This window comes from Pelophylax lessonae (genome assembly GCF_965119305.1).
Source record: "Pelophylax lessonae genome assembly, chromosome: 11".
Taxonomy (NCBI): Eukaryota; Metazoa; Chordata; class Amphibia; order Anura; family Ranidae; genus Pelophylax; species Pelophylax lessonae.
Window position 1 is genome coordinate 233,484,250 of NC_138778.1, and position 16,890 is coordinate 233,501,139.

The 16,890-nt window shown below is 45.4% G+C and overlaps 2 protein-coding genes across 2 annotated transcripts in view; one reads left to right on the top strand and one right to left on the bottom strand.

Annotated features, from left to right (window-relative positions):
- The window catches only part of LOC309566954 (uncharacterized protein), a 34,600-nt gene extending 31,553 nt beyond the window's left edge, over positions 1-3,047 (top strand). The window contains exon 2 of the mRNA XM_082272275.1: positions 1,517-3,047. Coding sequence (XP_082128401.1) covers positions 1,517-3,042 — 1,526 coding nt within the window. The 3' untranslated portion in view covers positions 3,043-3,047. The remainder of the gene's footprint in view (positions 1-1,516) is intronic.
- Positions 1-16,890, bottom strand: part of PRKCA (protein kinase C alpha) — a 425,544-nt gene that overhangs the window by 300,961 nt on the left and 107,693 nt on the right. The gene's annotated exons all lie outside the window — the stretch shown is intronic.

Sequence of the window (16,890 nt, forward strand, 5' to 3'; positions counted from 1 at the left end):
AGAAAAACCTACCCCCGTCACTTCCGGTTCACGGCAGTCTGTGTAACGCGAGCAGTTACATTAAAACAGCTGTGCTGCACCATGAGTCATCTCCGCTCCTGTCCCGGTCACTTCCCTGCTCTCGGCTAGTAAATATAAAAGCGGCGGCGGGTGTATGAAAAGATAAATCACGGAGCTGCCAGCCGCTTTTATATTTACTAGCCAAGATCAGGGAAGTGACCGGGACAGGAGCGGAGATGACTCATGGTGCAGCACAGCTATTTTATGTCACCGCCGCGTCGGTAGGTTTTTTTTTAACGGACACAGAGATCGTTTCAGACTAGTGCGCATGCGCACTAGTCTGATCCTCAGCTCTTCCATTACGTATCCAGGGCTGTGAGCATGCGCACTGCTGCGCTGCTCAGCTGTTCCTGGCCGGAAGTGACGAGGGGTAGGTTTTTCTCACAGGGTAGGTAATTCTCACGTTACACCGACCCCTTACTCCCATCTGTGATCAGCCGAGTCTCATGGACTCGCTGATCACAGAGCGAGCCGCGTGCACTTCGCAGGGAGCGCGCAGGAAGCTCGTGCACAGGAGGATGTACATGGACACCCTCCCGGCAATTAAGGTTCCGGCGAGGTCACACTCTGCCCCTATGACCTGTGTGACCTAGCCGGAAAGGTGACCGCTCTCCTTCCGGTTCAGCGTGTCGAATACGATATGTCACTTCCGGGGTAACCTTGGTAGTGTTTGGTCGCCCTTCCGGAGGATTAAGATTGAACCTGGCTACCTCGCTTCCGGAGGAGGAGGAGTGTGAAGTTCTATGGTTTACAGGCGGTTGTGAAGTGGATTATTTTAGAGGGCCTGGTCTTTTACGTTTGGAATCTGGTCGCATTGAATCATTCTGCTTGCATTGACCCCCCTGTAATAAGGGGTCTGTGCTTTCTGGTAAGCACATTCACATATTGGGTGCCTATATGGTGAAGGGTTTGAAGATTTTATCTTGTGAAGAGTTTTTATCTCCTGGAGAGTGTACCATTTTATCCATTAATCCGTTTATTGGGACTAATTACTATGAACTTTTGATGCACTTTATTATGCACTTTTTTCAGGACCATTTATCGCAATTTTAAATTTGTGTTATGAATTTTCGTAATCAGTTGATGATTTTTTTCACTACTATGCACTTTATATGGTAATTTCATTATCATTATTTATTGCACATTTGCACTTCTAAGGTGAGCGCAGCTTAGTACACCTTGGGTGTATCATCTACCATTCACATATGGTGGTATACCTTTTTTTCCTTATTTTACATGTAAAAACATGAGAAACAAACGCCCATAGAGCAAAATTGTATAGTTCCTTTATTAAAAAAATACATTCTAAAAACGCACTTACAGCAAGGCAGCGTGCACACAGCACGAGAGAATACATGAAGTCTGGGTAGGTTTGCATTCCGATTTCTGATCATTTGACTGGTTGGGTATCCTGTTACAAGGCTACACCCTAAACATTTTGCTACAAATAATTCAGTTTCATTTCCTCATTTCTCATTTTTTACAATGGCATTTGTGGAGATCATCGATGAGCCGAGCTGCTCCATCTGTATGAACGAAATGACCGATCTTATGATGCTGAACTGTGGACACGAGTTTTGTCCGAAATGTATTACAAAAGGTCTGGACACCGAAGAGACGAACGATGAATATTACTGCTGTCCTAAGTGCAGAAAAAGATCTCGAAGTGGACCTGAGCTGCAGAGGTTTAGACGATTCAGTAACTATGCTGAGAGATCTGAATCAAGACAGCAAGACACAAACCAGCCCGGAATCCTCTGCACTCAGTGTTTGCACCTTCTCATTCCGGCTGTGAAAACCTGTCTGCATTGCGAGGCGCATCTCTGTGATGATCACCTGAGAATGCACAGCACTTTACCAGAACATGTCCTAGTGAAGCCCACCAATGACCTGGAGAGCAGGAAATGCTCCATCCATAAAAGGATCCTGGAATATTACTGCAATGAGGATGAAGCCTGTATCTGTGTGCTGTGCAAGGAGGGTGGACACCAAGGACACCAGGTGGAGAAGCTGGAAGAGGTCTTCATGAAACTGATGAGAGAAAAGGTGAAGACTGAAATGAAACTCCACAATTTACATGAACAAAGCATAAAGGAAGAAGAAAATAAAGACGACATAACAGCTAAAGTCAGTAGATGGTTTAAAGACATCGGGGAACGGCTGAAAGACCTGGAGGAGAGGGTCCACAGTGAGGTCTCCAGGCAGGCAGAGCGCTCCACAGCCTCGAATTTAATCCAGGAACAGGAAAATAAGAAGGAGAAGCTATTACGTAAAATGGGTCAGATTGAAGAGCTGTGCATCGTGACCGATCAAAGAGACTGGACATTGGATGAAAGTATTGAAGAGGCCATGGGTCTACAAGAGGAGACATGGGAAGAAGATGAATTTCTCATCTCAATGATTTTACATGCGGGTTTATCAGATATAGTAAAAACGAAGGACGATCTGTTCCCTGTGCTGCAGCCTACAAGAATAACCCTGGATATAAAAACCGTGGCTAATGATGTGCAAATCTCTGATGACCTGAAAACTGCCATGTCCACCAATGTGAATCAGATGCGCCCAAAACCCAGAGCAAGGTTTGATACTTGTCGGGTTTTAAGCACCAATACGTTTACTTCAGGGCGACATTACTGGGTGGTGGAGACCAGCACATCAGGGAACTGGGCTATAGGTATGTGCTATCCCAGTATAAGTAAAGGACGGGGCTGTATAGGAGAAAGTGAGAAGTCCTGGGCTCTCAAGAAGTTTTATGATTCATATCTCATGCAGCACAACCGTAACTCCAAACATCTGTCAGACATGGTTCCCTGTAACAGCTTCGGAGTCTGTCTGGATTATGACGCCGGACGTGTGTCCTTCTATGCGCTGTGTGACCCTGTCCGACTCCTCCACACCTTCACCACCAAATTCACGGAGCCCCTCCATGCCGTGCTCCAAGTGGGAGAGGTTGGGTCACACAGCCATATTAAGGTACTCTAGATTGGTGGTTAGGTTATCAACCCTAATGAGACCAAAGCCATGTACAAGCTTCCAAAACCTTCCATGCCCCAATTTAAAAAAAAAAAAAAAAAAGTGGAAAAACAAAATATGCTTTTGGGTGCTGGAAGGCTCTGGGTGAGGCTGGCTATCATTGTGGGTAGGGCGGGGGTTCTGGAAAGGGTTAGGGGACTCTGCATTAGACCTGGTGCCCGTGTAGGAGATGAGGTTTCTGGAGGGAGGAGTGGGGGGTCAATCTAGGAGGCCAGGGGCTTTGCAGAGACACTGTGGGGAGGGGGGGGGGGGGCAGGAGGCAGTGTGGGAGGTTGGGAGGCACCGTAGGGAGGGGAGGGGGAGACATTGTGGGGGATTGAGGGGCACCGTGGGCAATTGAGGGAGGTTGGGTGGCAATGCAGGGAGGGAAGGGGGGACAGAGGGGAACTGCAGGCAATTATGGGATGCCGGGTAGAAATGCGGTGGGGGGGTTGAGGGGCACTGCGGGCAATTATGGGAGGTCGGGTGGCACTGCAGGGAGGGGGGACACTGTGGGCAATCATGGTAGGCCTGGTAGCACTGCAGGGAGAGGAGGGGGGGGGGGACACTGTGGAGGACTCCTGTTCAATGGGGCAACTATGGGAGGTTGGGTAGCACCGCAGGGAGGGAGGGGGGATTACTGTGGGAGGTTGAGGGGAACTGTGTTAAAATTATATGAGGTTTGGTAGCACTGCAGGGAGGGGAGGAGAGACACTGGGGGGCGGTTAAAGGGCAATGCAGGCAATTATGGGAGGTTGGGTAGCACTGCAGGGAGGGAGGGGGGATTACTGTGGGAGGTTGAGGGGCACTGTGTTAAAATTATATGAGGTTTGGTAGCACTGCAGGGAGGGGAGGAGAGACACTGGGGGGGGGGGGGGGGGGTTAAAGGGCACTGCAGGCAATTATGGGAGGTTGAGGGCACTATGGAAGCTGAGAGGCACTGTAGTAGGATAGGGGATCTGAAGCTGGCTGAAGGCCAGAAGCTTTGCCCAATGACATCAGTATAGACCTCAGTCACACATAGGATCCTGATGTAGGTGGTCTGGCACCTGGCAGAATTCATAAATGTGTATTCCTTGGGTTGGGTTCATAGTTGAGGGATTTTACAAAAATTAAATACATTCATTAAGAATTTAGCTGAGCAGATCAAAATAATTTAATTCAGACCTAATACTGTATACACAATACAGGCACGGTGGGGAACAATATGTATCTTGTAGATTTTGGGTAAAACGGAATTTTTGTAAAATCTTACCTGTAAAATTCCTTTCTCTGAGTCCTCCGACAGTCGCCGCCTCTTCATATTCATCACAATGGGGTTATGACCTTTGCTCCGTAGGAGTAAAGGTCATAACCCCATTGTGACGAATATGAAGAGGCGGCGACTGTCGGAGGACGTAAGAGAAAGACAGTTTTAGGTTTAGGTGGGTCATTTTGGATTACCATAGATGTATGGAATATATTATAGACTAATAATAAACTGACATTTTAAATTACAGTTTAGTAACAAGGTATGGTTTGGCTCAAACCCAGTTCAGGAAGCTGTCACATGATAGAAGGCCCCCGGCCCAATCAGGTGCCGCCGGGAATTCTCCCCGCAGCTACATGTAAAAAAGGGGCGGGGATGCTGGTGACATTATTGGCCTAATATTGGACAATTCCATCCTCATTTAGGACCATGTGGCCATGTTGTGCCAATGATGTCATCAGCATCGCCACCCACCTTGTTACCTGAGAAGTGTGGAATTCCCCATCTGCAGAGGCCCGCTATCACATGACAACCTCACGGAAGTTTGGCCCAAAAATAACAGTTTTATATAAAAGGGTCCCCAAAGAAATGCAATGGGATTAGAGGCCTTTCATGTCTCGGGGCACCAGCAGACATCTCTGACATTTATTCTCAGGAGGACCAGTAATTGGCTGGGCTGGGTTTTTTTGATCCAGCTGCCACTGACCCCCCCCCCCCAACAAGGTTGATGTTGGGGTGTCTGCACCCACAGATATTAACATGTGTGCTCAGGAATGATAATGGGTGTTATTGAAGGACGCTTGGTGTAACCCCATCACATCTTTATAGGACATCAATCAAGATTGTACAGAGGTGATTAATCTTGAACTGGACAGAATTTATAATTATAGATCTTTGGTGTGGAATTATAGTTGAGGAATATTTTAATGTACAATACAGATATTACATATTTATCTGAGCAAATCAAAACCAATCTGTTCATCAATAATATAATACGTGTATGGTCAAAATAAGCTTTCTAATACTAGAACAATATATATCTGATATACATTTAGAGAAGAGATTGTTAAGGTTAATTATATAAACACTAAATTACTATATACTGTATTATAGGTTCAGGTTCGTGATTTTGTGTTACTATAGATACATTATAGATATAATGTTATTACACTGATATTTTATGTTACAGTTTTATATATAAGGATACCCACAAAAATGTGACAGCCATCAATTTCCAATTATATTAAAAAAGAATAGCGCACACATGCAAAAGAAATGACTATCAAATATGGAGACAATCCATAAATAAAAATGGGGATTTAGTCCCACTATATGGCCATATCGTGCTCAAGCCCACCACTACGTCGCTTGGTCCATAGCTGCACCGGCTTTAGATAAACATGATCAGGGTTTGCTCCCCCAATTTTTTGCTTGTTTATTATGTATTCGGTCTGACCAGACTTCTGAGGTTGAGCACCCCACCCCCCACACACACCTGTACTCTATCGGTGTCCACTATCAAGTAGATATAGGAGGAGTCCCTTGTGGTGCATTAGCACATCTCTCCCAGGCCCCAGAAAGGAGTGTTATCTCCAATGGTTTAGAGAGGCTGGATTCACCCCTTTTTTATGGATAGTGTAGGACCCACTGATAATGGGGTACTTTGACGCAGTGGTGGGCTTGAGCACTAAATGGCCATATGGTGGGACCAAACCCCCATTTTTATTTATGGATTGTCTTCATATTTGATAGTCATTTCTTTTGCATGTGTGCGCTATTCTTTAATATCAATTTCCAATTGATTGGAGGTCACCATGTCTCGGGGCACCAGCAGACATCTCTGATATTCTCAGGGGAGCTAGTGATTGGCTGGGTTTAAATCCAACTGCCACTGACCTCCCAACCAGGTCAACGTTGGGGTGTCTGTCTCCATCTGATTGGAGGTCACCATGTCTCGGGGCACCAGCAGACTCCTCTGAAATTCTCATGGGATCCAGTGATTGGCTGGGCTGGGTTTAAATCCAACTGCCACTGACCTTCCAACCAGGTCAACGTCGGGGTGTCCGGCTCCATCTGATTGGAGGTCGCCATGTCTTGGGGGAACCAGCAGACACCTCTGACATTATCAGGGGAGCCAGTGATTGGCTTGGCTTAAATCCAACTGCCACTGACCTTCCAACCAGGTCAACGTTGGGGTGTCTGTCTCCATCTGATTGGAGGTCACCATGTCTCAGGGCACCAGCAGACACCTCTGAAATTCTCAGGGGAGCCAGTGATTGGCTGGGCTGGGTTTAAATCCAACTGCCACTGACCTTCCAACCAGGTCAACGTTGGGGTGTCTGTCTCCATCTGATTGGAGGTCACCATGTCTCAGGGCACCAGCAGACACCTCTGAAATTCTCAGGGGAGCCAGTGATTGGCTGGGCTTAAATCCAACTGCCACTGACCTCCTAACCAGGTCAACGTCGGGGTGTCTGTCTTCACATATTGTGTGCTCAGGAATAATCATGCATATTGTCAATGTGATTATTGGTATCTAAAATGTCCAAACAGCATATAGTCTGTGGTTAGATTAATACAATTATGGGTGGTGTAGTATATGTGACGGGGAGATATGACTATACATGGAACAATGTATCTTTATATCATGTAATAAAATCTACCTCTGTGCAACACAAATGAGTACGCAACTTCATTTTATAACTATTTTAGGCAATGAATGATTTTATATTGAACCCCAGAATGTGCGTGAACCCTCCGCCATCCACCCGGAACTGAACTTCTACAATCTGGGTGTACCTGATCGCCTCTTATGGTTACCAGTGAAATGTATTAAAGCAGGGGTGTCCACCTGGCGGGCCACAATCCACATGCAGCTCAAGATGGCTATAAATGCGGCCCAACACGAAATCGTAAACTTACTTTTAGGTTTCCCTCTTATTTTATAAAAATAAAAAATATATAAAATAAAAATATTTTTAAAAAATTAAATTTTTTTTACACAGATCAGTATCTAGATCAGTGATTGGTAACTGGTGATCTGACTGACTTATTCTGCTCATCAGCAATCCTTATTGTTAATGTATTTTATGTGTGGCCCAAACAGGTCCTCCTCTTCCAATGTGGCCCAAGAAAATTAAATGGTTGGACACCCCTGAATTAAAGGATTCAATAAACACTGAGCTGATTCATGCAACCCCCCCCATCACTTCATATTGTGTAACAATGAGTGATGTGTATATAGTCAGGGCAGCTATTGGAAGTTTTGGGGCCCCTTACACAACTTTAGACCTGGGCCCCTCCGGGCCTGACCACCAACATTCCGCAGAGCCCGCCCTCTGCCCGTCCCCCCAAATCCGCCCACTGGCCATCCCACCAAGTCCTTCAGTGCACCCACTTCTGTTTTAACACTCTTACAACTCAATATATGAAAATTAATTCAATCCATCAAAGAGACATCCAAATATATTCAGCAAAGAGACATCCCAATCCAGTAAAGAGATGGCCTCATATATTCAGCAAAGAGACATCCCAATCCAACAAAGAGACATCCCAATCCAGTAAAGAGACGGCCTCATATATTCAAAGACACATCCCAATCCGGTAAAGAGACTGTCTCATATATTCAGCAAAGACACATCCCAATTCAGTAAAGAGACTGTCTCATATATTCAGCAAAGACACATACCAATCCAGTAAAGAGACGGCCTCATATATTCAGCAAAGACATCCCAATTCAGCAAAGCGACAGCCTCATATATTCAGCAAAGAGACAGCACAATCCAGCAAAGAGCCATCCCTTCAGCTGCATTGGCTTATTCTGCAGCCGCTCTGCTTTAGCAATTGCTAGTTACTACAGCAGCAACAACTCAGTCTCGTTGGTTGGGGCCTGGGTGATGGGGCCCCTCGGTATGCCCGGGCCCCCTACATGTGTATGTAGGGCGGCCCCCCCCCCCTACTAGACAACAGTAGGTGGATTCAAACATGCAAGGGGCAAATGCATTAAAATAAAAAATGGGCAGACTCGATGGATCACTTAGTCTTTTATTTCTGCTATCACAATTCCATGTTACTTTCATCTATCTCCTTCTAAGGCAGCCATAGATGGTTCAAACGTTGGCTGGCTCAGCAAGGACCGGCTGAGATTCGATCCATATATGGTCAGGCTGATATCATCCAAGTTGATTCATCGATTGACCCGGGTAGAACTAGCATGTCAGATTTCTCACATGCGATTATTACCAGCAGCTATGGCTGCAAGCAATAACCATTGTGTTATCCGGCAGGTAATGGAGTGCTCGTTGCTTCTGTGTCCATCTTACCACTATAAGCATGGCTGGAGCAGCAGGGTGGAAGCCCGGAGGTGAAGCAGGTCTGCATGGAGGAAGTTCCATCCTTCTGTGAATATTGGGGCAAACACAGTCCCAGTAACCAATAATGGGAATGAGGATAGTGGAGCAGTTGGTAATCTGTCCTGGAGGGGGTTGAAATGGAGACCATAGAAAGCCACTGTTGACTTTAGACCTATGTTTGTTCGTATTAAGGCTATGGAATGGATACTGGTGGCAGGCCAGATAAAATCTTGTAGTGGGTCCATACTTGCCAACTGTCCTGAATTTGCCGGGACAGTACCTTTTTTCAGTTATCTGCCCCGTCCCTTCCGGGTTGTGTCCTGGGATCAGGGCTGCAGTCCCTGCTGGCTGAATCTGCAACATGCATGTCACTGTCCAGTGGCCTGTGCAGTGATAGAGCAACCTCTTTCAGACAAGCGGCAGTGCTTGCTGTCCTGTGAAAAAAATACTGCTGCTCTGGGACCTGTATTTTTTCTTCCCATTCAGTGGAGCATTGCCTGCACTGCATGGGTTAACGGCTCATTTTTTTTTTTCTAGGGTTGAATGCGGTCAGACTGGCTCTGGACGTGAGGACAGTAGGAGCAGTCCACCGCTGGACGTGGGAAGCGCCGTTTTCCGGAGGATCAAAGGATTGGGTGAGTATAGGCTTGATCTCCTCTGGGCCGCAGGGCAGTAGTACAACATGATAATGACCCCAAACACCTCCAAGACCACCACTGCCTTGCTAAAGAAGCTGAGGGTAAAGGTGATGGACTGGCCAAGCATGTCTCCAGACCTAAACCCTATTGAGCATCTGTGGGACATCCTCAAACGGAAGGTGGAGGAGCGCAAGGTCTCTAACATCCACCAGCTCTGTGATGTCATCATGGAGGAGGGGAAGAGGACTCCAGTGGCAACCTGTGAAGCTCTGGTGAACTCCATGCCCAAGAGGGTTAAGGCAGTGCTGGAAAATAATGGTGGCCACACAAAATATTGACACTTTGGGCCCAATTTGGACATTGTCACTTAGGGGTGTACTGACTTTTGTTGCCAGCGGTTTAGACATTAATGGCTGTGTGTTGAGTTATTTTGAGGGGACAGCAAATTTACACTGTTATACAAGCTGTACACTCACTACTTTACATTGTAGCAAAGTGTCATTTCTTCAGTGTTGTCACATGAAAAGATAGAATGTGAGGGGTGTACTTACTTTTGTGAGATACTGTAAGCCTTCTTATACTAGAACAATATATATCTTATATACACTTAAGGCTCATTATAGGGACACAAAATTACTATATATTACAAATTCTGAAGGCTGAGTTTGTATTATTATAGATATAATGCTAATATTATACTAGCACTTTGTGTTACAGTTTTATATAGAATGATCCTCACAGAGATGTGATGGCCATTGATAGATTTCCATCTGATTGGAGGTCTTCGTGTCTCAGAAGACACCTCTGACATTCGTTCCTGGGGAAGTTAGTAATTGACTGGGCTGGATTCATGTCCAACTGCCACTGCCCCCCCCCCCCCCAATAAAAGTTCGATGTTGGGTTGTCTACCAGCACAGATGTCAACGTGTGCTCAGGAATAATGATATGATCATGCACATAACATTGTATGGTGGATGAAACGTCCAATCAGCATATGGTCTGTGATTAGATTAGACTATTCAGAGAAAGGAGATACAATAAGACACGTGGCCACTCACTAAAACTAGAGGAAAGGCGGTTTAACCTTAAAGTACGTAGGGGGTTCTTCACTGTCAGAGCAGTAAGGATGTGGAATTCTCTTCCACAAGCAGTGGTATCAGCAGGGAGCATTGATAGTTTCAAAAAACTATTAGATGGGCACCTTAGAGACCACATCATACAGGGGTATACAATGTACAACATACAGGGGCTGTACAATGTACAACATACAGGGGGTATACAATGTACAACATACAGGGGGTATACAATGTACAACATACAGGGGGTATACAATGTACAACATACAGGGGGTATACAATGTACAACATACAGGGGGTATACAATGTACAACATACAGGGGTATACAATGTACAACATACAGGGGGTATACAATGTACAACATACAGGGGTATACAATGTACAACATACAGGGATATACAATGTACAACATACAGGGATATACAATGTACAACATACAGGGGTATACAATGTACAACATACAGGGGGTATACAATGTACAACATACAGGGGTATACAATGTACAACATACAGGGGTATACAATGTACAACATACAGGGGTATACAATGTACAGTTAAAAGCAAACACACACACACATCATAGGTTGAACTGGATGGACTGATGTCTTTTTTCAACCTCACAAACTATGTAACTAGAAGAGTTATGGGTGGTGTAGTATATATGATGGGTATACGCTGTATACTATATACTTGGAACAATGTATCTTTATCCCAATTAATAAAAAATGTATCTCTGTCACACAAACGAGTACTTAGATTCATTTTAGGCAAATAATGATTTTATAATGACAGCCGCCTGTCATTATAAAATCGGGGGGGGGGGGGGGGGATCTGGTCTCCTCTCATCGTCTGGTGATCTGGTTCCTTCACCTACACCATGCTGCACTAGTGATGTGTATATAGTGCAGGATTCATCTTCACACAAATTATCGGGGGGGGGGGGGGGGGTGACACACCTTCCAGAACAGGAAATTAAACATCTTCACTCAATTATTCAATACATAAATGTGCCACTTCCTTCACCCCACCCCTCCCATACCACACAATGCAGTCACCATAAGTGTATCTGATCCCTGCATGCAGAAACTTTGAAGGGGAATATGGTGTAACGAGATAATCAGGTTATGGGTGACTTTTTTCCTCTGTTACACCTAAAGGAGTTGTAAAGTCAGAAGGTGCAATCTATGCATTAGGATAAAAAGCCTTCTGTGTACAGCAGCCCTAATACTTACCTGAGCCCCCGCTCTATCCAGCGATGTTGCAGGAGTGTCTCAGCTGCCCAGGACTCTCCCTCCTCATTGGTTCCTGCTGCTATCAATCAAATTCAGTGAGCGGATGAGGAGCGAGAAGGGGGTGGGGCTGGGTTGTGGCTCTGTACCTGAATGGACACATGGAGCTCGGCTCGGGTGACCCATAACAAGCTGCTTGCTGTGGAGACACTCAAAAGGAGGGAGGGGCCAGGAGCTCCAGCTGGGAACCCGAGGAGAGGCGGATCCGGGCTGCTCTGTGCAAAACCAACTGCACAGAGGAGGGAAGTAGAACATATTTTGTTATTTTTACATTTAAAAAAAAAAAAAAAAAGGCTTTACAATCACGAACAAAAATCTGGTTATAGGTGACTTACACATTTTTCCTTTTTTAAACGTAATAAATGGCCACAAATTTAGTAGCAACAGAGCCAGATAATCCACAAGACAAACTAGGCAGGAGCCTAGGGCCCACCAATGCATGTCCAGAGGGTCCAGCTACAACCCCCTGCTCCTGCAATAAGCCAAAGGGATTGCACCATCTGTCAAAGATGTGGACCCATCTGTCACCTTACAAGGGAGAATGGACTTGTAAACAGTTGGTATCTGATGGGACATTCTAGTACACACAAGGTAGATGGGGGCGACGTCTCTGTGTTCAATGCAATTCCTATCAATATCAATGGAAGGAATTGGGGGAGGGGGGCATGATTAGGGCCCCATTCTGCTTTAATCTGTCTCTGTGGGTGCAGCCAGTGACATACCCAGCATATCCGGCACCCAGGGCCAATATTTTTAACACCCCCTTTCTCCACCATACACAAGAACTTAATCTGTATCATGAAGCAGCATGCACTGCGCTAAATGGTGGGTGTGGCCAAATTGCCCCATCAGTGGGAGGGGCTTAAAGGGCATTTGTTTCATAAAAATCCTGAGTCTACTCAGTCTATACACAATACGCCATAGTCCTTTCACCCACAAAATAAGCTTCAGGTACTGTGCCATAAAGCAAGAGTCTAACAGACACATACAAACCTCAGCACAATAGTTAAAAAAAAATCTATTCCATTATATAGGTTTTCTACACACAGCCTACCTTCAGGAGTACAGTGTGCAGTGGCTGGGAGTATGAAATGTACAACATAGCATCAGTGACGCAGAGTCCAGAGTTCAGTAGCGACGCAGAGTTTAAAGGGGATGCAGAGTTCAGAGGTAATCAGTGACGCAGAGTTTAGAGGTGACGCAGAGCCCAGAGGTCACCAGTGACAAAGAGCCCAGAGGTCACCAGTGGCGCAGAGCCCAGAGGTCACCAGTGGCGCAGAGCCCAGAGGTCACCAGTGGCGCAGAGCCCAGAGGTCACCAGTGGCGCAGAGCCCAGAGGTCACCAGTGGCGCAGAGCCCAGAGGTCACCAGTGACGCAGAGCCCAGAGGTCACCAGTGACGCAGCGCGCAGGGGTCAGTAGTGGCGCAGAGCGCAGGGGTCAGTAGTGACGCACAGTGCAGGGGTCAGTAGTGACGCACAGTGCAGGGGTCAGTAGTGACGCACAGTGCAGGGGTCAGTAGTGACGCACAGTGCAGGGGTCAGTAGTGACGCACAGTGCAGGGGTCAGAACAGCTTACTGCTTTTCTTCTTGTACTCATGTTGGTTCTCTCAGTCCCCAGCGTAATTGCTCTTCCTTCCTTTCCCGGGTCCAGTAGACGGAGCCAAAGATTGGCCACATTAGCAGGCAATCTGAATCCTGCCACCCTGAGAAATGGGGAACTGCCACCCCACCCATCTTTCTACACTACTGTGAATGACAAGTGGAGAACAGACATTAAATGGGCAAAATGAATGGCATTTCCACGCACTTTTGCACTGTAGAACACATTGTGCCCATGGAGGACAGGAAACTGGTGTTACCTCTGCTAACATTTTACACGGGATCTGCAATGCTTAATGTGTCCATAGATGAGAATGAGAACAAAGGATGAAGATTACATGTCTCATTGCAGGATGCACACAGTCCTCTATAACAATACCCAAACCTTTATTTAGACACATCATGGCAGAGAAAAGATTGCCTGTACCCTAAAGAAGGTGATCCCAGAGCATTACTGTATGGAACAGCATGGACCGTCCCCAGGCTGCACACCATCTGAATATATATATATATATATATATATATATATATATATATATATATATATATATATACACACATATATACACATACATATACATACATACACACACACACATATAAAACCACAGGCTGGTTTTGCTGTGAGAGGGTTTGGAGATTTAAGAAGGTCGGCAGGGAATGATCTCTCATACAGAGCAGTGAGGTCTCCAGGAAGGTAAGAGGGATCTAGAAGAGAAAAAAAGTTGAATTATAACAGAGTCCAGATCCTGTTGGATGACACCAGAATGAATGAGGAAATCTTCCTGGAAGGAGAGCAGTAGGCATTGTGGTCAGTCTCTGATCTGGAGAAGAAGCATGAGAGGTGGACAAGAAATGGGTCACAATGGGCATTTCTATGATCGATGACAAAACGATGGATTCATTAACACAATCACTTCGATGGGTAAACTGATGGGCCTCAATAATGCCCGAAGGGCGGTATGTCACATAACCAGACCGGCCTATGCAATGTGAACTTTAGCAAACCAGTTTTCCAACCAGATCTCAGCAGACAACGCCACGAACGATACATTAGAAATTTCAGTTTAATTTCTTCAGATTTGGTACAATGGCATCTGCAAATGTGCAGGAAGATCTGACATGCTCCATCTGCCTGAACATTTAGGCCCCCCTTTCACATGAACGGTTGAAATTCTGCTTTTAGCTGCGGATAGAGGAACTTATTTACCGCAGCAATGCATCTCTATGGGCCCGTTCACACACTGCGTTTAGCAATGTTTTTATAACATACGGTTTTGTGCATTTAAGAAAAATAAAGTTGACAGCGTCCAGGAACGATGTACCGCAGCTAATCGCAGTACAAAGAAAAAATAAGTAAACAGTTATTATACAAATGGCAAGAATTTACTACCTCAGCTGCATGAAAAAGTGAGTAATCGCATGTAAATGCAATGTACAAATGTGAATAATCTTTGTGCCAGGAGCATTGGAATTTCAAAATAACAAAACATGCTTTTACAAACAGAAGAACAACTGCCCGTGTAAAAGGGTGTGGTGGGTAGGAAAGTGCGCTGATTTAATATAAGGTGTGCTGCTACCTTAGAGTGTATGTTGTAGAATAGGTAAAGAAATCAGGTGCGCTGCCCTAGTGCATATGTGCAACATACAAAATGATGCAAACAAATAAACCAAAAATGCAATAATAATGCAAAAAAATGAAAACGTATGCAATTCATGTAAAACAAAAAATGTCCAGAAGGTGACTAGTGATACACCAATGTGCAATAAACGTCCATGTTATAAGTCCATAAATAAAGTGCAAAAAATGGTGACATAAACTTCCAGCTTGGGGAAAGGTGAACTGTGATTGGAAGGTGCAAAGTCCCACCACCAGCTTGGCCTTTTACCAAAAGTTAAACGTTAAGGGCATATATGAATGTGACCGCTCCAGGGGTCATGCAGCCAGGTAGAAAAGTTCCCAGAAATACAGAAGGCACTCTGACACACTCGTGCTCCCTAGACTCTTACCGGACAAAAGCCAAACAAGAAGCCTGGTTCAATAGTGATGAGTGGTCCTGCCAGGGGTTACTGGACTCTAGGATGGCTGATGTAGTTGCTTGTGTCCAAGAGGAACAGACCCAGTCAGAAAGCCTGACGAAAGAGGATCCTGCCAAAGGTGGCTAGACTCTGATTGGCTGCTGTAACTCCTTAGTCTGGTTGACCTCAATAATAGGGGACACAACAGAGGGGACCGCAATAGTGCATTACCAACAGTAGATTTTTATTAAAACAAATGGTTGCACTTACAGTTGTGAAGACAATAATAGCGAGTTCCCTCACGGAGGAGCTGTATGGCGGGGTCCGCCTGCAGTGCGGACCGCTGCCTGGTCTAGATGTGATGACGCGGCGCCTCCTCTGACGCGTTTCTCCCGATAGGGCATCCACTTAGATAGGAGGTAGGTGTAAAAGGGGCCTTATACCGATCCTGTGACACTGACCCATGGACACAACTTCTGCCAGGAATGTATTAAAACTCTGGACACCAAAGAGAGAAATAATGAAGATTACAACTGTCCCTGATGCCGGAAGAGATTTCAAGGCAGAACACCACAAATCTCTCTAACATTGCTGAAAAGGTGAAATCCTCTGCTGATCTGCAGAACACAAAATGCACCGACCATAACACGATCCTGGAGTTATACAAGTGTTTCTCAACCTTTTCTTCATCAAGGCACCTTTGAAAATTATGGACAGTCTCGAGGCACTCACCCTTGAAAATTATGGACAGTCTCGAGGCACCATTAAAAATTATGGACAGTCTCGAGGCACCATTAAAAATTATGGACAGTCTCGAGGCACCCTTGAGAATTAGAGTCTCGAGGCACCCACCCTTGAGAATTATGGACAGTCTCGAGGCACCCACCCTTGAGAATTATGGACAGTCTCGAGGAACCCATGAAAATTATGAACAGTCTGGAGACACCCTTGAAAATTATGGATAGTCTCGAGGCACCCTTGAAAATTATGGACAGTCTCGAAGCACCCTTGAGAATTATGGACAGTCGAGGCACCCACCCTTGAGAATTATGGACAGTTTCGAGGCACCCACCCTTGAGAATTATGGACAGTCTGGAGGAACCCTTGAAAATTATGAACCGTCTGGAGACACCCTTGAAAATTATGGACAGTCTCGAAGCACCCTTGAAAATTATGGACAGTCACGAGGCACCCTCGAAAATTATGGACAGTCTCGAGGCACCCTTTAAAATGATGAACAGTCTTGAGGCATCCTATCCTAAAATGTAAACACCATTCTATTAGTTTTACATAATCCAGCAACATCCACACATGTAGGAAACCCAATGTTAGAGTTGCAAACTATAACTGACTAGTATTCCAAGGTTTCTCTTCTTCCTCCGTTTTTCTCCATCACTCAGCTAATGTGACCCCAAAGCTGATGGAGAGAGGCAAGGGATAGCCAAACAAAGATGCTATACAGATGACTGACATTCTCCTTATCAACTGATGTCACTGGTTGTTAGGAGGTTGGCAGCTAGAAGGTCCTAATGGTGCACAATGAAAACATGTGGCTTTGTGTAGCTTTAAAGTAGGCTTCATCCACCCGCCACC